The following is a 25,235-nucleotide window of genomic DNA, read 5'->3' as shown; positions in this document are numbered from 1 at the left end:
GCGCTTTGCCCCCATCGTTTCTGACAACAGCGCAGCACCAGGCTCTGCATGAGGCCACGAGGGACGAGCCATTTTTACAGATCCAGTCACCTCGGCACCAGAGCAGACTTATCCCAGTCTCATTCGACTCCCATTAAAGACAGACGGACACCCCTTCTTTGCTAGGTTAATTCATCTGGCGGATAATATTTTGCCATTTCTAATAGCCCTCCCTATGGCTAAATTTCTCCGTCTTGAGTTTCCTTCCTGTCTCTTCTCAAAGCACCTCTAGCCACCTCGCGACACTTGTCTTTCCCCTTTAACTACCTAACTGCAGGGGAGGCGAGATGTGGCCAACTCTGTAGGAGCCTGCGTACTCCCACCCTCCCCTGGCCTGTCGCCAGTTCTGCATGTTTTATACCGGGAAGGACCAAAACAAGTTTCAAGATGCATATTGACAATAAAAAAGACCAGTAAATAGCTATCCTTTCTGGAAGCGAAATATGGATCATCTAATATCTGCACAACACTTTGAACATATTAAGTATTTAAAAGGAACACAGAGTTATCATTAATTTCACTACAGGTAGAAAAAGCCTTCTAATAAAAAGGGAGGGCCGATGGCGGCAGAAAAAAACTGAGGACTGTGGAGATGTACATTCTTGGAAACCATAATTACCGCAGACATGTTTGTGTTAACTCAGGCACACTAGATATGATTGCTACTATATAAAAAAAGTTCCAGATGCATTCTTCCCATTTGAGGCCATTCGTATTTTATACTCCATTATGGTTTTGCTATGTTTTAAGATAACTAGTACATTTCACACTCCAGTCCAAAAATAAAAATTGATGATTACACAAAAGCCATATTTTAGCATAAAAAGCAGCCAAATCAATGACAAACAATAAAAGAAAGAGGCATCATAAATACTCTCAAAGTAGAAAAATGAATCATCAGTAGAAAGAGTTAAAAAAATGGATCAAAGACCGACTACAATTCAACAGGGCACTGCTAAAGGAAAAAAAAATACTACAAAACTCGTGTCAACATCACTGCCACAACGTCTCTTCTTCCCCTTTTTTTCACAGCACTTAGAATTGCTACTATAAAACAGAAGTGCAAGAAGCAGCAGTATGCTAAATATTTACTGTTGGAGCCACAGCTGCAGCACTGTAAGGCCCAGCTATACCACCTTGCTCACGGAGGCAAGCAATGCTACTTGCTTAAAATTGCCCCATGCTGTATCTCACGGCTGATCCCAAATTCCAGTCTCCGTCATTTTCCCTCCGCTGCTCCTCCCGCACCTCTCTGGCCTCCTGATTTCCCCTCTCCCCCAGCTGGTGTCAAGGTGCTGCAGAGGGAGCTCCGGCAGGCAGGCAGGCAGCAAATCTGCGTGCGGCCCTTTGGCGGTAGCCCAGGTGATTTGTGGTGATTTGTCCTATTCGGCAACCTTTTCTTGTTGTGTGGGTTGTTTCTGTTTTCTTAGGCAAAATGGCCTAGTCTTGAAGAAGAGAAAAGGTCAGCGTTGCAGGAAAAAAACAGATTTGAAAGGTTTTCTTTCTTTTCTTTTTCATCTTCCACATAAAGTATCTCTCAGGCTGGCCTCTATTACATAAAATACTTTTTTGGTCTAGCGTTTTATTTGCGCAGTTCACAAATAAACTGAAGGTATGATTTAAGACAGTATTTCATCCCAATAGATTCAGCCATCCATATGAAGTTGAGTTACGTACTCCTAACTTTGAGAGAAGTATAGCTTGGGTTAGCATCACACAAGTTTTCTAGTGCAACAAAGAGTGCACATCCAATTTAAGTTCCTAGTTCCAACACTATTTATGACATGTTTAAGAAATGCAATATTCTCCAGCCTAATACAATGATAGCTTGTAATCACACTGCAATATTAGGGCATAGGTGTCACATCATTCAAACAGAGTCTCATATGGTAGATCCTCCATAGGACCAGCTATAGTTAAGGTTTACAAAATGGTCTCAATTATAATTCCATTTCACACAGTCATAACTTTTGGAAGCATTTATATCTCAAGCTGATGTTTTCCAGGATTGGCCTAAGCATGTTGGTTAAACTTTCTGTGAACGGCTAAAGAAAAAAAAATTTTTTAACCCCATTTAAAAAGTGCCTATAGCAAAATGGCTGAAATATGAGACTTGGCACATGTTATGGAGAACTAGCATCTGACCTTTTTTTTTTAATTATCTTAATTTCACAAAGTTAGGAATATTTTTAAATTGCCTTGTGAGCAAGCTCATTAAAAAAAAAAATCTTAAATTTTCAGGTATGCATTTAATACCAAACCCTGGCACTACAGTACTCGCTGGCAAAACTCCCACTTACCTCAATGGAAATGCGATTTGGCCCTGAAAGAAGCAATATATATGCATGTCTACTTAAATACTGTATATGTAAGTACTGTATATGTATCACCATAAATTATTTTATATCTTTCCTACTGGAGCCAACAGGTTTCTAATCTTTGTACACTGATGACCTCCAGCTTCTTTTTTCCATTTTGTTTTTAAACACAAGGTATAGGTAGAAAATCAACTACAGAAAGGCTACATAGGATGCAAACTTTGTAAGAGACCATTGTTTGTTCCAGTTATATAGCACCCTGCAGAATAGAATCCCTGCCTATTAACAGGCTCTTAGGTGCTTAAATAATACAAACAATTAACAGTAATGCCATCTTAATGCTGAGTTAAGGTATTTCATTAAAAAGTTAACATTGTTCCAGGAGAATTAATCGAGCTGTCTTGCACATTTTCCTCTCTCTCTTGCCAGTGTAAATCTAATTCATTATTCTTCTCTATTAAGACACAACCATTGCATACATTAGGCATACAAAATGTTCACTTGTTCCTGCTTGAGTGATTTTAATTTTTACAATTCCTTGAACCTTTTTGCACAGATATTGCAACAGAATGCTAATCCTTATTCCTCCTCCTCAATTCTATCATTTTCTGTTGTGCCCCATGTTGGTTCCTCATAAACTTTGCAATCTCTTTGTGCGCTTTTATGTGTTTTCAGTGACTTACCATATGTGATATAAAACAAGAGTTTGAAAACAGGGGGAAAAAAAGTGTTGTGAACACTTTAAACAGAAAGTTTCTTTTAATCCAACTAGTGTTGATAGCTGCCTCTAATGGGATAATGCCTCAAAGGCAAAACTCTAGCATCAAGTTGCAACATGAGGGTCCTATGAGCTCTGACTCAGAAAACTTTAAAAACAAAGGGAAGGGTTAACAAAAATCAAAAACACAAGTTTGTTCCTATGTCACAGCTGCAAAGACAGTAGCTATGGAGGTGGCTCATTCAATAGTTCATTTGTATGCTGCTGTTGTCATGTTCTTACAAAGTATTGTCACAGTTTTGTCACGTGTCATATTTGACAGCAGACCATAAACCAAGAATTCTGTTAAATAAGTGATTCTCACTCAGGCATTAGCCCTGGCAGACACCTGCTGGGAGAAATAATGAAACCTCCATTTTGCAATCAACCACATTTTGCTGCCTATTCTCGACACTTAATGGTTGTTAAATGTCAGCAGGTCACTGCAAATTTGTGATTTTAAGTGTCTGAGTGCACAAATAGACGTCAGTTCCAAGATTTTTTTCCCCCTTGGTTAAATGTTTCTAAAGGAAGGGGGAAAATATTTGTGTTCTAGCTTGGCAGCATTGTAACCTGTATGGAAAACCTCCTTGGAAAGCTCCAAAAATATTCAGAGGCAACACTTAAGCCGAGACTGTCAATATCCATAGTTATACTACTTATTAAAATAAACGGTAGGGAAAGGAGATCCTGAAATCTGAAGACCAGGAGCCTGCATAGCTTTTTTCCCTAGGTGAAATGAAGAGCTGGCAGGAAGAAGGTAATATGGTGATTTTAAGTCTCCCAGGAAAGCTCTACAACAACCTACCTGCATCGTATCGTATCTGATCGATGGATAAAGAGAGAGATCCAGCGCTCTGTAGTGTTAAGTGAACAGGGGTTCAGTTAAGCATAAAGGCAAACGGAGCATAAAGTTGCATATGGACTCTAACAAGCAGCGGCAAAAGGCCAATGAAACCACAGCCCTTACCTATGAGTGGGAGTTCATCCATGGTAATGCCCTGAGATTTGAGGTGCTTCTTGATACAGGCCAGCCGCTGCACGTTGGGTCCCCAGCGCCTGCCTAGCTTGTGTATGTGCTGAATCTGTGTCACAAACCGCATTTCATCATTTAGCTTGCACTCAGGTCTCCAGTCTGGAGGAGGAATCACCCTGCACATCCCATACTTCTCTACCTGAGCTCGGACTGACTCAATGTATATCAGTGGGTCATGGAATTCCTTTGTGGAGGGCCTAAGGATGGGAATCTCCCCCAGCATCCCCCACCCAGACTTACTACTGCCCTTTTCGTGCTTTCCCATTGAGTCTTGTGGCTTGTGCAAGGACTCCGCTTGAGAGGTAGAACGATTTTCACAGGAGGCATTTTCAGTTTTGCCATGTGCTTGTTTCCCTGGTGTATTCTTTCCAGCAGTGGCTCTTTTCGGCCTATTTCTTTCCAAACTCTTCTCTGGCACTTCCTTTTTAAGGTGTCCATTCAGCAAAGGCTTTTCTACAGCTGCCTTTTTGCTTGCAGCTTCTGCCAAGTTGACTGCCCCTTTCATTCTCTTGGTGGGCGACTGTATTTTGTCTATGTGATTCGTCTCTTCCAGCCTCCTCTTTGAATTGCGCAGCCCCTCCCTTAACTGTCTCCCCACCTCCTTAGTGCATGTCTTTTGGTTCAACTTGCCATTGACTTTTACACCATTAACAGCGGTATTGTTAGACTTGGATGCTCCAAGGGATAGCACCTGTTTGCGGGTTTTTGCATTGCTACTTTCTATTTTCCCTGAGATTGTGTTGTTGACAGGTGAACTGGGTTTGTGGTGATTTAGTTTGGTTTCCTTGACCAGTTCTTTCTTGGCTTTGGTGTATGTGACAGTTCCCTTTGTCACTGTTGCAGTATACTTCACAGTTTTGGACGGTGAAGGTCTGACTTCTCTCATCTTTTTGGCAGTGGCTGCATTTGCACTCAGAGATGACATTCGAGTGATTCCGTTGACTTTAGAAACCTACAAAGCCAGGAGTGTTGTAGAGGGAGTAGAAGGAAGGAAACAGAAAACAGAAAAGTAAATTAATAATGTTATAACTCTGCCATGCCTTCCCACTTGCTGGACAACCATATTCTGCAGTCCTGACTCCTGGCCCCTTTGGACAATCTTCATATAACAATTTTCACCCAGACAAGAGGAGGGACTGGGCACTTAAAATAAGCAAATAAATTAGAAGAATTTTTTAAAAACAAACCAAAAAATCCCCATAAAGCCAATCTTGCTTTTGGAGAGTATGAAGCCTCTGACATTAAGAGGGGTGAGGTCACCTGCAGGTACTACCCTCTTCCTTGTCTATCAGCAAGCCTGTTACGGTAGCACAAAACATAGTCAATCTGATCTACAAACTGATACTTTTATCATCTCTTTTTCCAGCCCTAAGATGCTATTCCCTCTCCCACCCAATTCCCTTAAGTGCACACATGATTTACTTTTACTTAGCAGACAAACTAACCAGACTATCCTATCTGCTGTAACCAGAACGGGCACATTTTGCAAAAACCACACACGGAGATTCAAACAAACCTTCTGCCTGTACATACATATAAAAATAGATATTGAACACATTATGCACCCAACAGATCAGGATGGCCATGAAGGATCCAGTCTGTCATACATGTGAAATCTTGGGAGGCATCTTGTTGCTAAATTTATTAATATGAAATAAAAATCTGTACAGTAGCTTAGCGCATTTTTTCAGGTTTGATATCCGGGCAGTTTTACTTACACAGACTTTGTTATGCCACATTTATCACTAATATGTCATTGCAACTTACATGTGCTGAACTGTACTGCTTTCTGTTAGGCACTTGAATCCAGTTGTGAAACTAAAATTTATATTTTAACTATTACAGGTGTTAAGCACCAAAAGCAACTCTCATCTTCAAGGGAATTGTGGAGGTTCAGCACTGTCAAAGCCAAGCCCCACTACTAAGAAAATGAAGCTCAACTCTGTACCCTTAAACAAGTTTGAACATTGCTGCCTCACCTCCTCAACTACTGAGTGCAGAAAAATATATCCAAAATCAGGAACATTGATGAAAGTTCTCAAAGTGAAAGCAAACAATATAACCACCCTTTATTAGTGCTCAGGTGAATACTTACATTTCTACAGCTATAATACTTCCCTTTGGGATTTCAGAACACTTGTCAAATTAGTAAACATGGCACATTCCCTCAGATAAATGCAAGAACTATCATCACTTATAAAGTATGGATAAAATGCTATTAAGAAGGGATAAAACGGAGACTGAAAAGGACCTGCTAAGGTCTCACATTAAGTGACTTGCAAAACAGAAACTGGAACCCAAGAATTTTGATTCTGCATATACACACGTGTGTATATGCACACATTTACTCTGTGAAATTTCTCCCTGGTGCTCCAGAAGCTGGGGCTGGAAGAGGGCTATTTTAATACCCGTCCACGTTGTTTTCCTTCATGTGATTCCAAGGTAGAAGCATTTAAGGAAAATTCAGTTAACTGATGCCATCAGTTTTTACCTTCAGCTTTTGAAAGATGCATGAGATATTATCTGGAAAGCAAACACTTGCTAGCAAAAATGCATTTGTCAGTTGTCCTTGAAATTTAGGCAATACTCTGCATTTGAAAGGGAGGCCTGGGTTTGAATTTTCAGGGATTCTTCACTCCCCAGAGCAGCCATGAATAGAAAGCTGTTGAGAGAGTGCCTCCTGCCTGCGGGAGTCACAACCTGTGTTAAACATATCTCTGGCTTTATAAATAGCCAGGAACATTGATTACAGATTCGGGTTTGACTAGTAGAGAGGAACTGACTGAGAATCTGAAGAGGAAGGGTAATCTGGATGACAGCGATCATGAAATGAGTTTTCAATTCTAATGCTTGACAACAGTAGAGAGAGGACAATAGACTTCAACAAACAAACAACCAACCAAACAGAAACAATCAAAAACCCCTCCAAACCCCCCAAACCTAAACCAAAACAATTCCCACTCAGAGGAAAGCGACAAAGCATAGAGCTTTATGGCTGCTTACAAAGTTCTTTCAAGACGAGAAAATTGGAAAGGAATCATAGTAAAAAGTGGAAACAATAGTAGGCGACTAAGGGCAACTATAAAGAAACAGCAAAAGCATGTATGGGTAAAATCAGAAAGGCCAAATTGCTAAAGGAATTTCAGTTAGCAAGGAGCATAAAAGGAAACAAGAAAATGTTTTATAAATATATTAAGAATACAAAGACAACAAATGACAACACAGTCTACCACTACACAAGGAAGGAAAGCAGATACGGCTTAAGTGTTCATGCTTCTTCTGCCTTAGTCTTCACCAAAAGTATCACTGTGACAGAATACTTCCCAGATATATAACAAAATCAGTTTTAACAAAAGAGCGAGGAAGACAACCCAATAGGCCAAAGTGTACCTAGATAACTTAGCGCTGCTGAATGAGGCCAAAGTGATGAAGTTTAGCCTAAACTACTTAAGGAACATATTTAAGAAATCTTGCAGGAAGACAGAGATGATCCTGGAGAAAAGTGGAGAGCAGGCAGTCTGCCCAACTTCAATCCCTACGATGATTCTGGAACAAACCATCAATTAATTTGTAAACACACAAAAGATAGTAAGATAATGCTAAAAATAACAAATAGGAATTTGTCAAGAACAGCATATCAAGCTAATATAATCTTCTCCTAACAGCCCCACAGGTATGAGGCACCTTCGTGTTAGTAGGCCTCCTGCCACTGTCCCACGTGACGTTCTGTCAAACAAGCTCCTGAGACCTGTCCTAGACGTAATTACTCTAAGGTGGCTGCACAATGGATTGAAGAAAATCATCCTCAAGAGAAGTGATCATTGTCATAGCTCACTGACACGCTGGGAGAGCATTTCTGGTGACACTCTGCAGAGACCTGTCCTGGGCTCAATTCCACTAAGTAATTCCATTACTAACTTGGATCATTGCAAAACTCACCAGTAACACAAAACTGGAAGGGGCTGGAAGTGCTTTGCAGAGAAGGGCAAAATCAAGAGTAATCTTAAAAAACTGATTTCAGAACATTTTTGCAGTAAGAGGAAGTGCTATTCTTAGGAAGGACAAATCAAATATGCACAGAGAAGGAATAACATTTGGGGAACACAGTGAGCTGCAAAATGTGATGCAGATACAAACCATGCAAATCTCTTTCAGAGACTTATTAGTAAGCACGCCGAAGGCAAGGCCCAGGAGCACAGGCTTTCTCACGCAGTGCTATGCTCAGCACTAGGTCCGTGTGGTAAGGAAGAGGTATACTTTGGAGGGAGTCTAAAAGAAAGCAAAAATGCTCAGGTACTTAGGAAACATGATCTTTACTGAAAAGGCAAGGGTGCTGGGCTTTTTAGCCTAAAAGAGAAGACTAAGGGAGAACTCTGTAATGGTATTCTAACACATAAAGAACTGTTCTGAAAACAGCGAAAACTTTTTCCGTATTGACTGGGAAAAGAAGGGAAAAAAACACAATTGTTTGCAAAGATGATCTGAGGTGCAATTAGGAAAACTTTCTAACGCGCAGAAAGGAAAATCCTGGAAGAGGCTGTTCACAGATGGTGTGCAGTCTCCTTTACTGGAGGTTTTCAAGAATATTTGAAGGAGGTTTTAGCTAGACTCTGCTAGGCACAGTCAAAATGACACCTCAGAGCGAACAGGCAGGCTTTGCAGAGGTACCTTGCCACCCCGGTCTTTCTTTGATTTTTTTGAAGCCATCATGACAAGAAGTCTGAAGAGCCATCCAGACCACTCCTTCAGTGAGGCAGGGGTGACACAGGGCCCGAGAACAAAAGACTGCCACAGGCCAAGTACGGATGGAAAAAGGCATTAAAACTCCTTTCTTCAAACTTCAAACTCCTTATCTCCAAAGGAAGACAAGCCATCAGCACCAACAGCTTTAGACCAGAATTAAAACTGCCAAGATACAAAACTCTGGAAAACTGTATTCATTAAGAAAACAGCAACTTATCCCAACTGTTTAGAGTTGTTAGAATACCTCCACGCAATGAAAGCTTAGATCTCTCAGGGCCAAATCTTAAACTGAAGAGGTACATAAATTTTGGCTATCTAACCTCCAATCCTAGACTACAAACATGCTATTTTGAGTCTTCATTCAACCCTAAAGAAGTTATTCCAGTGAAGTACAGGTCCTAAAGTAGAGGAACATTTGCATTTGGGAATACCATAATGAAATTCACTTATTCTTTTCTGATTGCTAACTTGTTTTTCTTAGCACTAAGGAAACCCTACAAGAAAGGAGCACTGCTGAAAACTTCCTCAGAACTGTAATCTTTCTAGAGCAGATACAACTTGATACAACTTGTTTTCAAATGCTTCTCCCTCTCCCCTCCCCAAGTGCCCACAGATATCTCGAGTGCATTGAGAAGGCACGGTATAATGTTTGAGATACGGCAGTACCATATAGACCAGAACAGACCATGCTTCAGATGGAAATAGGCTTCAACAAACTTCTTTCGGCTGGAAACAAATGGAACAAACAACGTGGTCATAGCCCACCATCAAAGCAACAGGTGGATGCAGGATTTCACATTGACAAATGTGAAATTCTGGCTGGTCAGTAAGCACCTACACGTTCCTGGTCTGTACTTGTCTCTGAGGACCCATCAGATTGGAACCAAAAGAAACAAGAAATTGTGGTAGGCATTTTCTTACCTTTCTACTGTTGATATGTCTCCCCCCAAACCAAACATACACACATAGAGTCAGCCTAAAAAATTGGCCACACTGCCAGGTGCGCAGGTTCACCAAATTGGGGTCTATGTCACAGCTCCATCCCGAGGCAATGCTTACACTGAGCGCATAAGAAAGAAGTCAATTTAATTCAAATAGCAACAAAGTGATTGACATTAGCCTTACATGACTCAAAGTCTTGAGCTAAAGGTGAAACTAGGGACACCAATAATCTTATCTTTGCTTTCCAGCTATCTTCTCAGTTTTGCTGATATATTTATGTCTTCAGACCACTCCACTTTACTGAACACTTTCCTTGCAGTAAAAACTGGTACAGTAAGTTTTAAACTTTGTTGGCTTTTTAAAAGCATATGGGACCAGCACAGTCTTGCAGTAATTTATTTGCTGAACTGGTCTACATAAACAACTCTGCACAGCACCTAGGATCCATCCTCCAGACACACACACGCACAATATACAGCCAACAAACAACATGTTAGAAAGCAACAACAGTAATAGCGGCAGTGTTAGTAGCACAAACAGTGGTTCTGGTCCCAAAAAATTTCAACTCATATGACTGATCTCCAAAATTCATTCATAAAAATACTTCTGCATTGATACAGGAGTTTTGCAGAGCTAAATTACCGTGTTAGGCCAAAAGAGGGCCACAGTGAACTACATTTCCTTTGCCCACAACCCCTTAAGTAAGGGATTTGGGAAGATAGCAAGGGAGGAAGAAAGAGAGAGAGACAATGTGACAAGTGCAAATGCACACCAGAAACGGAAAGAAAAGAAGAGAGGAAGAAAGAAAATCTCATGTAATTCCTAGCATTCTACCTTTATTTTCTATTAGACTAAACAATACAAAAACACATAGATAAACCATGTAAATGTATGTGCACAAGGAGCAAAAACATACTGGAAGGAGGAGGAACACGTGGCTGGCACCCTAGTAGAACACCTCTCTTTTCAGAAAATGCTGAAGAATTCGACAAAGACTCAGGATAAGAGCAGAAATTTAGTGCTAGCTCAAAACCAGAAAGATTAAGGTTTTGCAGAAAGATAAGTCACTATCTGGCAAAATGTGTAATCCACCTTTAATTAGCTACAGTAAGGTTTTCATTAAAATTGGTAAGAAAGGACTTATGTCACTCTGGGTTGCAGAATAAAATTTTAAAGTCTAGCCTTTTAATTTTATTTTAAAAAATTCTGTTAGCTTCAGGCCCCCTTATTTTCTGAAGTTTGAGGATTACCATGAGGTCTCTGTACAGAGCGCGTGTAGTTTGTACTGCATTGCTTTACCATTTCACTGTTTTTTCACAGCATGATTGAAAGCATCTAACACCCTATGAAGCAAAACCGACTTGAATCATGAACAAAATTTCTTCCACACCTGTCTTTTCCCTTCTCAGAGCTACCTTCCCTAGTGACAGCACTTGACTCTGACAATTCTTTTAACCATTCTTATTTTGATAACAACTTTAAAGCATTTCATACAAAACTTTCTAGTGAGTTAAAAATAAACGCATATAGAAGTGTATCCTTAAGAAGTTTTGGAAAACTTGTTCAGTGTGAAGAGCTCATGGCAGAGCATGTCTCAGAAGGCCCATAGGATGTTGGAAGTCAGAAGAAAAAAAGCATAAGAATAGATGCAAAAGAAGGCAGGCATTCAAGCTGATGACTAAAAAAGCAAAAATTGCCATGATGAAATAAAGAGTGGAAATCCCACAGAGGTACAAGGAAATATATTGTCGATAAACTGCAGGATCTCAAATCTGATTTAGAAGATAATACAAATTCAGCGGAGGCATTTAAGAAGAAGCTAAACACCACTGAAGCACAGGGTGTGGAAGATTTCCTTGGCAAGAGCACTGCTATTTTTATTTTTGCTGTTTTTAATTCCCAAGCCCTTGACTGAGAGGTGTCATCTAAGGCCTTGATGGCTCTAAAGACCACAATTCCAGCTCTGTGGTCTCTATGTCAGCCTATTTGGAAGAAAAAATGCTTTGTGCCAGCAAAAAAAGAAGGATCTCCGCAGTGGTCTGCTGAGGATCACCCACCACAAAGAAGAGGTGCAAGTGCAGCAAGCTTTTGGTACTGCACTGTCCCCAACTCATGCACTTGCCTGACCAGTCTTGAGACTGAATTAGTTCACATAAGACCACAGCTGAGAGAATTTAAAAGGACACTGACTGGGGATTTTTAAATTCTTTTATAAAAACTTATTTGTCAGTTACCACTTTAGGATCCCTTTAATCCAACCATCAAAAACAGATGGAGACACTTCCTGCCCAAATGCCAGTCACAACCACCATATGATCAGTCTGTGAAAAATCTACACCCAAATCAAATTCAGGCTGTGAGAAACCTGTTGCTGGATTAAGACTTTGCTAGTTTACAAGCAGGTAATACAAAAGTCCTGAATTTCTGCACACCTGATACTACCACTGTGAAGGAGGAAATATCCTGGAACAGCTTATCTAAATGTTGGGCAAGATATTTTTCCTGAGGTCTGTGCTGCCCTTGTGCAATACAACCCACTCAAGCATAATGTCAGCCTCTCTACAACACCAGTGAGCCTCCAAGATAACCTGAGCAGACCAACCATACACATGTGGAGTTCATTTTTCCACGTGCCATCAGCCTTGGCACTATCAGCCGAGAGGCCAACAAGGGCGCCAGTTCGAAAGGTAATAAATAGCAGTGTGAACTTTACTCTTTTATATGTATACACTGTATAATATAAAGATGTGGTTATAAAACGTGTTATCATAATGACTTCCTATGTATATATCACTTTTCTTTTTTCCTTCTTTGTCTCTTTCTCTCTCTTTCACTGAAAATTAACTCCCTGCTGTCTTCAGAGCACGCTTTTAAGGATTCCAATGTTCCCACTGTGCCAGGCAGTGAAAATTGGAGCTAGCACCTTAAACGTAGGTGTTTCCCATGTGCCCGCAGTTGACTACGATTCATTACCTGTTTCCTTAAGTCCTGAGCCGATCTATGAAGAGCATGGTGGTTGTTAGCAGTGAGCCCTTTCGTGGAGGAGCCAGTGTTTGTAGTAGGATGGTGATTAGCAGCAGCCTGGTCTTTTCGGCTCTCAGCCTTGTGTTCACTGTTCCTCTCCTTCCCTGGTGTAGCCTCTTTGCTTTTGTGTTTCGGAGCAGGTTCTTTCTCCTTCGATGATTTGCTGGACCCATTGAAAACTGAGAAGAGAGAAAAGTAGACAGATGAGTATTAAGGAAAAAAAAAAGAAAAACGTATGTTTTTCCAAACGTATGCATATCCAAGACCAAATTATTCATTCAAAACAACCCGAGCTTCTCTGCTGTCAATGTTGGATATTTAGTTGGTGTCTTATTATATCTAAAGTAAAATCAGTACAGAAATAGAAGCACTACTTTGCATATTTATTTACATGAACAGATCTACTTAAGTGGGCTATCTCCTTTAATTCTTAAAGTATATTATCTTGAATACCCAAATTAAAACGTAAAAGGTATATTACTGTTTTGATTGACCTAAATACAGATTTATCAATTTTGTTTTTATTTATGGCAGTTTTAATTAACTTTTTGCTTTTGCAGTGAGGGAATTGTAAATATAGAAAAAGGATTTATTTTTACATTAACATAAAAGAAAGGACGTGTTCCCCAAAAAAGCATGTTTTGTTTTCATCAACATCCAAATTGCTGAACCTACCTGACAGCAGTTTGTTTACAGCAGACAAGCTGCAAATAGAAAAAGCTACCTCTGCAAAGAAAGGAAAATCCTAAAAACTATTTGGAACATGTCAGATAGCTGGGCCAAAGCTGAGCACCGTAGCCTTCTGCTGAAGTGAAAAGGTATGTTAAAAGTGATGCTTACAAATAGAAACCATATTTTTATACAGTAAATATTATGCAAATATATGCAAGTCTATCTCAACAAGTTTTGCTCCTTTCACTCTACTGACTACAGTCAATATATCTGAGAATAACCACTGGTCTTTTATTGTCAAGTGAATATGTCAGTGCTATCCTGTCTTTAGTGAAACACTTGCCAGAGGGCTTGTGCTCTCCTTCCTTCTCTACTTACCTACTCTTGTTTTTTACCCCTCCTTTTTGCCACAGTTTAGGAAAGGAAGTAAATAAGAAAATTCATAAATATTTAACAGCATACATAACTAAAAATCATTATACACCACGCGCACTATCTGGTTGGGAATCTTAACTAAATGAATTGTTATGTGTTTTCTTGTGGAACAACAGCATTATTTTCTCAATAAACATGATATACCTATGACATGTTCCGTTTTATCTGTATCTCTCTACGGATGCCCTGTCATATCACAGTATGTAATAACAGTAATAAGAATACAACCCTGCTGGACAGAATAGGGGCACCTAAGCAGCTTTTGAGTAGACACCGACCCCTCCTTTCCCACCACACCTCCCAAAGCTAAAATTCCTGTAAGCTACCAATGGAATTGCTATTCAGGTCACATATCACGTCCGATTTGGCGCAAAATGTTAAAGCAGGTTATGTAAAAATTTGTAATTGTACATTATCCCATCTCTTGCTCCTGACCCTTTCCCCCTTGCACAAATCAAGCAAGAACTAGCACGAAGGTCACCTCTTCCCCTCCTCAAAAAAAGGAAAGGGCATGTTGTGGTCAAAAGTGCCTAGATCCAGTAAATGACAGGTCTGAAGTGAAATCCTGTCCACAGCGAAGACCCCACCGGCTCCCTTGCGGTCCTCAGCATGCCTGAGCTTGGAGCAAGTGGCGCTGCGCCGGCAGCTGAGGATTTCTCTGAGATTTCCCTGAAAGTCTCATAACCTCCGTGTCTCATTTTCGTGATGGAGCTGAGAGTAATTGCCAGCCCCTCTCGGAGAGTTCATGACAACACATTTATCCTCCTTTGTGAGGAGTTGTCGCGTCAGAGGGCAGGCACGACAAATGCATTCAGCACCACTATTTCTTTTTAATAAGATAAAGCACAAACAAACTACGGCAGCTTTGTTAATATGTATTTCATCACTGCAAGTGATATTTTTCTTCAGAGGGAACAAATTGCATATACAGACCTGCACATACAGAAATGTTAAGCCAGAGAGATCAGTTTTCTGTATTCGGTTCCCACTTTATAACCGAAAATTACTAAAACAGAAAACACAGCCAAAAAGCCAAACTGTGTGCTTTTATAGTTTACCAAAAAAAAGACAAAAAAAAAAAGCGAACATGAGACAAGGTATATTTTATATGCAACAGCTCATTAATTTTAAGTGTCGTGGGAACCCTGCCAGTTTTACCCTCTGAGTAATTATCTTTTGTCTTAATTTGTAAGATTCTTGAAAGGGGGAGAGAGGAATGGGAGAGGAAAAAATGTGCACTCTCACAGGAAAAGCTTGAAAAGCTTAAACCCTGAAAACACAATAAAAGGGGAGAGACCTAGACGCAAAACAGTTCTAGTCATGCTGTCTCTAGTTAAACTGTAGGTGATATCAGTTTCTATAAAAATCAGTATTTGTTTCCTCAAACACCTGTAATATTGTTATTTCTAAATAGGTATAAACACCTTTCCGTAACGATGAGTTCTGGCAAATTCACGAACATATTATGTGAACAACTATCAAAATGTAATGTGACTAATTACAAAATATCATAACGAACTGAGCATTTTAGGGGAAAAAAAATCCCCCAGTTCATGATTCTGCTCCTGTCTCAGTAAAAATTTAGAAATAAGTTATGTACGTTCACAGTGTTTCATACAGGATTAAACTTTGGCCCAAATACCTAGTAAGACAGTTCCGTGAAAAGCTGAAATAATGGCGAGCAAAGAAAGACCAAACACCCTCCTCCCATCCACTCCCCCCACCAAATCTCTTTGTGGAAGAGTAATTGATAATAAGAAGGGAACACCCACTTCTCAAAGGAAAAATAACTCAAAAAACCCCAACAACCCTGCATGTGTCTTCCGAATCTTCTTATGCAGCAAACTGCATTCCCTCTCATGTCTGCCAGCCCTTCAATATTTCTGAGATACATAGAAACGCAGAAAATGCGTACCTCATGGTTTACTAAGCATATAATACAGGCACGTTACAGCTACAATCCACCATCCTAGAGATAACTCTGACATGCACAACGGCCAGTGCTCTGCTCCCAGCTTGTTTTCATTTCTTCATTTAGCCAATAAAAGTCTCATCATTGAAACAATAATTTTGTCAAAAATAGAAAAAGGAAAGAAAGAGAAACTAACAGCCCAACGATGAAACTCGTACTGTTAAAGGAAAGCTGTTTTGGAGTCTTGAACTATAATTATTTCATGCTACCTTGACCAAACAGTTCCATATTTCCAGAGCAGCTTTCGGTTAAAGGCAAGTGAAAGATGGAGCTACAAACAAACAGTTAAAAGTGTAAATAAACTATTACTGCTTTCAAATTTCAAAGAAAACAGATATCATTTTATCCACGTCTGTCTGAATACACATCCTGAAATGCTGCTTCCTCCAAAGCAATTATTGTTATGAATGTTAAGCCGAAACAGTAAGAGTCCCACAGTGAAACACTTGTGGGTCTTTCAGTTAGCAGTGATGATCAAATGCAAAGAAACTGAACCACTACATTCAAAAACTTGCAAGCACTGAGGTTTTTAAACCACCGATACAATTTAGGGTACCAGAGCAAAATCTCCTGGCAGGTGGGATGGCGCGGAGGCAGCAGAGCTGGCCCCGACTCTGCTCTCTGCCCGCAGCAGCGCCAGACCCTGGACACGGTACTCGCGGGGCACTCTCTGTGGCGACTTCTGCAGATCCCATGTGAAACCGTGATAAAGAATCTCTGTACAAACCACCGTGGAAACTATTGCCTGTATTAGGCACCTAGGTGCAGCTATAGTAATGGCTAACACCCCTCCCCATTTCAGTAAGGTAAAGCCATGGATGTGCTCACCTGCTACAGATTAACTAAGAACTTATTAAAGGAACTGAGACTGCATTCAGTTATAAAAATTTGCCATGTTTTCAGCAATACATTTTTAAGTATTCATCTGATGAATATGCATGCAAATATTTAATAGGATAATCCAGCCACCTACTCAGAAGCCAGCCGAAAACGTGTGTGATAACCACGCTTTCGTTATTTAAACAACAGTTACCAAACGAGGTTCGCACAGTAGCTGACTATGGGCAAAGCTTTCTCTCACAAGCCCTCTTGGAGTTTATTCCTGCCCCACATTCGCTTTATGCCTGAGATACTGGGTGACGCTACTGGAGAAACAGCGGAGAAGATACGTATGAAGGTTTCTGCTTTACGCCGATGTTCGGGAACATGAAGACACAGATCATACATGCACACATGTGCTGCATGTAGCAGAGACTGCATCGCATAAAGCAAGGGATTGCACGTGCAGAAAACTATCCAAAACAAAGACGGAAAAGATAAGAGTGAAAGGGAGAAGTTTTGTTTTTAGAAGGAAAAGAGGGAATCTTGCCAATTTTCTGAACCCGAGCCAGCTATTCCAATGCAAACCTCATGTTGTTACATAGATCATGTTTGGGAAGAGATGTAATGTTAATCAACTTTCTGGCATTAAGTATCCGTTACTGTACAAAAACATTCTTGTTCTGGCTTTAATTCAGTTTTAAGTCACTGTAAAAACATTTATGTGGCTCTCAAACTGCCTTAAAGGACCCAATCAATAATTCTTTTCCCCTCCCGCAGGAACCAAAACAACAATCTACTTCCATAAAACAAACTATTTTAATATTGTCAATTGTTTCCCTTAAGTGCTGGGTCTGTTCAGACCTGCATAAACCATTTTTCAGAGATAGAAGCTACCTTCCCGAGTGCCTGGATACTACCTTGCTACTTGGGGTCAAGGGCAAAGCAGCTACTTGGGGCCAGGAAAATTAAGGGGCGACGTCACGACATGGCTGGTATTACACTGCACAAAACCCGGTGGTACTGCTTTTTCCGTCCTTCTCCAAACGCCACACGCAAAGGAACACGGCGGGACATTGAGAGGAACATCATTGGTATGAGGAACCACACCACCATTTGCAAAAATTCAATATCGAGTGTCTCATCTCAGCACAGATTCCTCACTCTCACCTACCTACCGCGACACAAACAGCATCGAGAGGGTCACTCGCTAAGCAGCAAGTCCCTCCAGCGAGCGCCTATCTGTTACCACAAGTCTCTCACCAGGATAACAATTCCATTTTTTTTGAGCAACTTCCAGCTCCCCTATTCTTCTCCACAGGTCATACATCTAACTGCTGAAAATCTGCAAATCCCCAAATGTGTTGTGCCCAATTTGCATATTTAAATATGCAAATTACTGCAAAACGGGTAATTTTCATGTTACATATTTTTGCAGAAAAATTAAATGTGCAAAAATGTTTATTGCAACAATTACTGGTTCCATGGTCTTTCAACAAAAGGCTGTAAATCATCAAAATAATTGCCTACCCATTAACTATTGTAGCTGTGTGCCTGAAATTTTCTCATTCTGCATTTTAGCTGGATGCAGAAAATATTTTCTTTTATTGTTTACCTCTTCAGGATTAATTTCACTGAAAAAGATGCACGAGGCTAAGATTCTGTCTTACGTACACATCTACAAATATCAAATTAAGTTAAAAACAAAACTAAACAGGGAGATGTGGCCATAAATTAGAATTTCCTCACAAACACTCAAATGCTAATGTATGTAAAAGTGATGCCATTTAAGCCCCAGACACAAATAGCACATTGAATTATACCCTGAAATAAGAAAAAATAAGTATCTATGATCTTTTCCTGCATGAATCTTATTATTACACATGTAAGGAAATTACTCTGCTAACTTATCCATTGCAAATTGAAAACTGAAATATTTTTCAGTATTTTTGGTAACTGAGGAAGACAGCACTAAGGCAGAGTATAGTATTGCTAGTGATGCCTGCTTACTACAGCCTACTGCCAGATCTGTTTTGAAATACGAGCCACCAAAAAAAGGGCATCTACACAATTTTCTCCCCTGCCCCCTTCACGCAAAAGGCATACAGAACAATTTTTAAGTGACCAGGTCAGCAGAGCAGAGCATGGATCTGTAACCATTTTTGACCCTGTTAGAGTAGTCTTTTCCAACACACTGAAATCGAGTTCGCCCTGGCTAAGGAAACGAGACTATCAGGAAGAAGTCTAGTTACAAATAATGATGATGAACTCTCTTTTCCTAAATGTAAACCAGATTTTAATTACTTTTATCTGCCCTTTTCCAGTCCATAAGCCCTCACCACTCCTTTCAAAGGGAGCAGCACCTATCCCCTTTTGCTCTTTTGATGGAACCGATAATCCAGCAACTCCCTAACTGCATCTTCCAGCTCCAGGTCCCAGACTGCCTAACAAAACACTTGGCACCTGCAAACATTTTCTTTCAGGAGCCTGGAGAGAAAGCCTTATGTTGTGGCACAAAGGGAAATCAAAGTAGGATTTATTTAGTCAGGAGGAATTCAAAGAATTAGTTTTAAAGTAACAGAGACCTGAGCCTACTGTCTTACCTATACTTGGAATTTCATCCAAGCCGTAGGGAGATGTAATTTAGACTCGGTACCTCCCTGTCCCCCAGGGAACCGAAGTACAGCTTGCTCTTGCTCGCTGAGAACCCGCTTTCAGTGCATGTCAGTCTGCAGCAGCTGATGACTGACACCCTCCTCCCCCTGTGTAAGGTCAGTTTTCTAATAGATCAGATCTCTCCATCTACTCCTCCTCGGTGCTGGCAACGTACCCTACCAGCCCAGCTGTGGCTGAGAAGTTTCTCCCCATTCCTGGCAGCTACACTGAAGAAGAAACACTTTGTTTAAGCCAATGTTTCTGCCTGGCTTCTTCCATCAAATTCCTTGCATTCAAAGCAGTGCACTAATCTCAGACAGCCTAATGGTCATTTAAGGTGCATGCGAGACAGACTGGGAAAAAAGCAGGTAACTGAGCAGCATGCAAGCATTCTGAGACCTGACGTCCAGCACTGAAATACCGAGGATTGTGCTGGCACATACACTTACATCCAAAACAGTCAGCAACGTAGTGTAATTACAAGGCAGTCAACTGAATCTGTGCTCTACCTGCTGCAATATGCATCCCATCTTCCCTAATTTTCCATATGTTAATTTTGAAATTCGCAACAAACTTACTTAGAAGGTTTGAAGTTGAAAGGGAACTACATGCTTTAAAAAGAAGAGATCCTTGACATACATTCCATAATGCTATTCTAACATAATTTTAATATACTGAAACAGCAAGAGGGATTTCTCTATTCCAACTAAATGTTCATATGGTTTCTTAGCTGAAAATATTCTTTTGAAGTCAGCAGCTATATGGAAACCAAGTGATTCAGTTGATTAGTTTCTGGCCTTTCACCATTTAACCACCAGCTATAAATCATAACTCAATTAAAATCATTCTGATTGGGACCAAAATTCCACACAGAGTTTTAGAAAGCTTCTAAAACATCCTCGTCCTAAAAAGATACAAATAATTAAAGACACAAGCTTCTGCTAGCTTTATTGCTTAACTTGACAGAAATGTTATCGACGGTATTTTGAGCAAGAGGTCAAACTAAATGACCTCCTGAGGTCTTCTCCAACCTGAATCAGTCTACGACACGTACCAGGAGATCGTATCTTAATCCATAAGCAAGTAATAAACACACACACATTTTACTCTGCATTACAAGACAGCAGTTCTTTTGCAAACACAAACTGCAAGTCTTTAGACCAAATCTTTTCCTTTTCTTAGTGAGACCATTGTAAATTCAAACATGCTAAAAAAGACAGTTATGCAAAAAGTAAGCCAAGAGTTATGTGCAAAATAACCCACTCGACATGAGAGATCATCTCCCCAGAACTTTTACTAGTTTCTAACCAAGGCAAAAAGCACACCACTGCCATGCGAGCCTTTATCTGCTGCTAACGTCTTAACGTGTCAGACCCAGCCTAATCAGCTCAAGTGTGGCAATGACCCAGGATCAGTTTTTGAAAGCACAGCTCTACCATTCTGCCTTGTGGTGACTGCAGCAATACCTTAGCAAACGGTTTAACCACAAAACTATCACTGCCTGCACTAAGATACTGCATCAAGAAGAGACTTGCGCATCGCTACATATCCCTCTTACACACTCCCACGAAGGTGAGGGACAAACATTTCTCTTGCCAAACATTTTACCTTACTCTTTAACAGTTAGCATGTCAGAAGTACTAAGAAAGTAGAGAGGAAAGGCACAGGTAATAATTCGATTCTTTAAATAAATAAATGTAAGCAATAAGGATGGAAGGAGATGAGGCAGTTGAGCTAATTATTCCAATTCACGCAGTAAGCTATGCCACATGTTGTATGGGCTCCTTATTCGCACTAGGCATTTTCTATTTTAGTTAGCCATCCAAAAGGTGGCTCAACAGGCTAGCTTATAATAAACGTGTGCACCCTAATAACATCCCATATTTGTGTCAGAAGAGGATATTGACAAATGAGTCCACCCAGGAAAGTTGTTCTGGCCCCCGTGTAGCAGAAAGCAATCATTTGACACTGTCTAATGACATTAATCAAGCTCTGAACCTTTGTTGCTCTATGTCATAGCAAATGCTTAGCATTTTCAGGTCCAAAGTGCTTGACAACACATTGTACATTAAAAACAAAAGACTTTAATTCATTAAAAATGGACTCTCACGCTAGATTAAGTTCATTTGGTGCACCCGTCCCTGGTCTGGCTTTGTGGGTGGTCTCATTTAAAACAGACACACGCGAACCAGAACCTACTTTATTCACAGGAAACAAAAATACCATTGGCTATCAACCAAACTAACAGACACTGAAAAATGGGAATACCCCTGGGTAAGGAGATTTTAATTAAAAAAAAAAAGAAAAAAGAAAAAAAGACAATGAAGTAGAAGAAGAAGCTGCCTTCTGTGGGAATTCCTGTTTCATCACCTTTGTCAAAACATTTCACATCATCTCCTATGTATTTCATAAAGGCCTTTGGCACATCTATTAAGGCAGCAGCTTCATTTATGCTCACTCTGATATATATTGATAAAGATTTTGAAGCCATTAGATGGCTCATTAAGTTTGCCTTTACTTACCCCCAATTAAGATTTCAGGTGTCTCTGGTTTTGAGCTAATTTCAAAGTGGCTGCCATCTGGGACACTCTCAAGGAACGTGATCGGCTCCTTTTGTAATGATACATCACATTTAAAACTCTAAGGCAGCAGTTCTGTTATGTGTAATCTCATTTTCCACATACAGAGTTTTGTGCCTGTTAGTTGTTGGTTTTGCTTAGACATCAATCCAAAGTGCCAAGTTTTGATCCAGGGCTTTTACAGCATCAAAGCTTCTGCTCACAGCTGACAATTGAAACACCATTAGCCATAGGGTTCCCCCTCCACTTTTCCACAAATGGTTCACAAAAAGAGAGAAGAGTTTGAGCTTGAGTATGTAATAAAAAACAGATTCAGGCATAGTCATGAAAAACAATTCTGGTATAACGAGTGCTTCCTTTACAGAAAAGTTCCTTTTGAAAAGCAGACATGAGGAGCAGCACAGCCAAGTAATCAGGATCTATTATGCTTTTCTTCAGAGCACAGAGTAGCACCAAAGAAGAAAAAAAGGAGGCACTGGTCACAACCATCTCTCCAAAAGTAAGCTGTAGAAAAGTAAGACCTTCCCCTCAAGTCCTGCTAACAGGAGGGGAGCTGAACGGTTAGCAGAAGGAAAGATTTTCACAGCAAACCAATACCGAGGAAGGAAATGGGAAGCACAAAATTCATGCTGAAATGGTGTCAGGCAGGGAGTTATCAGGATTCCCCAGCTCTTGCTGGGGAAAGAACCAGGTCACACACGACTTTGGCAGTAAGACTCAGAAAGTTTTCATCCTGACTTGTAGGTCTTCCATTTTAGGGGAAGTGATGTTGCAACATACACTAATCAATTTATCAAAAAATGACCTGAGACCATCATGACAGAAATACTTCAGAAAAAATGCAGTTTTTGTTGCTTTGTAAGGAAATAACCAACTTGACAGGAAGCTTTTATGGAAGAAACCTCTATGTTACTGACAGCATCAATGCAGTATCTTAACCTACTAAAACTGTGATATCAGTATTACATGTGAAAAAAAAAGCGTTGCCCCTTTTGCATATTTTGATAACACTTATAAAGCGTTATAACTTACTTATAAACTTAGATTTCTATATTTAACTTCAACAGAGTAAAATCATCCTAGATTAAACATCAGTCTCAAAAGAGCGAGAGAGTACATCAGAGATTAGCTTTCATCTGTGTCACTTCAAGCAGTCTCCAGCCCTCCATTTATAGCTCTTTCACACACAGAGTTCAGATTCTCAGGAGAAACAGGTTAAAACAGAAGATGCCAACATCTTCTAATCATGCCCCATTCTCCTGTTAGAGCCTGCATCAGTTTTCACCCAGATCCAGAAGGATGGAGAAGGATTAAGTCTATTCAGTCCTTACATTTCTTTACTAGACGGTGAAAGGGAATAGTATTATTTAGGACATACCTTGCCCATTTGGAACATGCTTATGTGTTTTTCCTTTCCTGGGGGTGGACTGGCATGATGATGAAGCATTGTTTGTGGCTGTTTTTGCATCCTCTGTCTCATCTTCTTCTTCTTCTTCATCCTCGTCATCCTGAGAGCTTCCAAAATATACCATGTTGCTGGGCAGGGCTGGAGAACCTGATCATTATGAAGAAATGGCTCATTAACATCATTATATTCACTTATTACACTAACCAGATCTGTCATAATCTACTTTAGTGTTATGTATAGCAAAGATCCAGAGATGGAAGGTGACACTAGTGCATGACTAGCTGTGGATTTTTTTTTCTTTCTTCTTCTTCTTTTTTTTTTTTTTTTAGCAAAAGAATATGTATGTGCCTAAAAAGCAGAGTTCTCCAAGGCCCTCCCCCCCCCCGCAGATTCTATTAATAATTTAGACAAGCAGTCTTGCTACAAGCTCTAATTAATAGCTTTGTGTATTCAGAAAAGCACTAAAACACATGCTTAATTTCAAATATGTGCTTAAGTGCTTTACTGAACTCTTATGGTGTGAACCAGAAGCTTACAGCTTTGCCAAACAAGAAGCGAAAGACAGCACAAACAAACCAATCTGCAACACAACAATATTTTTAAGATATTATTACAATAAAATATTAGTATTTAAACTTCACAATGCTTTGCAGCCCTCTACAGTATTCTACACAATGCTTTGCAGTATTCAGCAAAGAGAGTAACCGGTTCTCTTTTACACAAAGAGAAAACTGAAACACAGAGATGCTTAAATTTGTTTAACAGGTCAGTAGCAAAGGGCAGAACAGAAAAAAAGTCTCCCGATCCCCATTGTGGTCCTCTTGAGGACACTGCTTCGCACCTCCTGCTTCTTTCACAGGAGGTTCCTTCTGGTCCAGGTAAGCTACAACACGCAATTCCCTGAGAGAGACGTGAGAATTCAGAAGTCTACCAACAACACAGGATCGTAATTTCAATTTACCTCCTGCATAAAATTTCTTTTGCGTGTGTCACGCAACACTATATAGGATTCCCTGCACACAACTGTAGCACTTGTTACACAACTGCTCTCAGGACAACTGTAGCACTCTCCTAACTGCTTTAAAATACAGAAATATTACTGACAACTAACAGACACCCTCCCTTATCTCAAATATTAGTTGCCATTTTGAGATGTCTAGTCCTGACGGGGACAGACACACGAGACTTTCCTTAATAACAAAAAGATTTTTTCTTAATGAAGAAAAGGGTAAAAAAGAAAATCAGTAGAAGTGGAGAATGGGGACTCCTTGCTTCATTATCTTCCTGTAGCTAAACAAGACAGAGGACAAAGAGAGCTGTGCCACACAGCAACCCAGCCTAGTGACTACTTGGCTGATGCCTCCTTAGCAAAGTGTTTTGGTTTCAGCTCTTTAGAGCACCAGTTCTGCAATTTGTTTTATTTCGCATGGGCTGGTGTTGCCATCGCCAGCAGTTAACTAAAGCTAATTCTGGGGTCCAACTACGCTTGTAGAAAATACTCTTAACTCTAAGAACTGCGCTTTAAGGAACGGTACCTAAACATAGCACAAAACCCAGAATATGCTGTTCATATGATACGGTCCCTTCTAAGGATCACAAATTCCTCCCTCAAGAGTTTTCTATCAGATTTACATGGAGGGACTCCTCCTTCAGGCGCAGAACAGGCAGAGCAGCTGAGGGGTACAGGACGGCCCTTCATAAAGGCAGAAAGGGGCTGCTTACCAAGGGGACACATCTGGCATTAACAGAAGCTGGGCACTACTATCCAGGATGCTGAAGCTGGTGGCAGTGAAGCCATATGCACTTGGATCACATGTAAAAACCTTGTGCTCTTAG

The 25,235-nt window shown here is 40.2% G+C and overlaps 1 protein-coding gene across 6 annotated transcripts in view; it reads right to left on the bottom strand.

Annotated features, from left to right (window-relative positions):
* The window catches only part of JARID2 (jumonji and AT-rich interaction domain containing 2), a 235,812-nt gene that overhangs the window by 29,475 nt on the left and 181,102 nt on the right, over positions 1-25,235 (bottom strand). For all 6 annotated transcript variants that reach the window (XM_064506999.1, XM_064507000.1, XM_026113028.2 and 3 more), the window contains 3 exons: positions 23,370-23,546; positions 12,809-13,038; positions 4,085-5,102 (listed from right to left, as the gene is read on the bottom strand). In XM_064506999.1, coding sequence (XP_064363069.1) covers positions 4,085-5,102; positions 12,809-13,038; positions 23,370-23,523 — 1,402 coding nt within the window. In that variant the 5' untranslated portion in view covers positions 23,524-23,546. The remainder of the gene's footprint in view (positions 1-4,084; positions 5,103-12,808; positions 13,039-23,369; positions 23,547-25,235) is intronic.

Source organism: Dromaius novaehollandiae, chromosome 2, assembly GCF_036370855.1.
Source record: "Dromaius novaehollandiae isolate bDroNov1 chromosome 2, bDroNov1.hap1, whole genome shotgun sequence".
Lineage (NCBI taxonomy): Eukaryota > Metazoa > Chordata > Aves > Casuariiformes > Dromaiidae > Dromaius > Dromaius novaehollandiae.
This window is presented reverse-complemented; position numbering and strand designations above follow the sequence as displayed.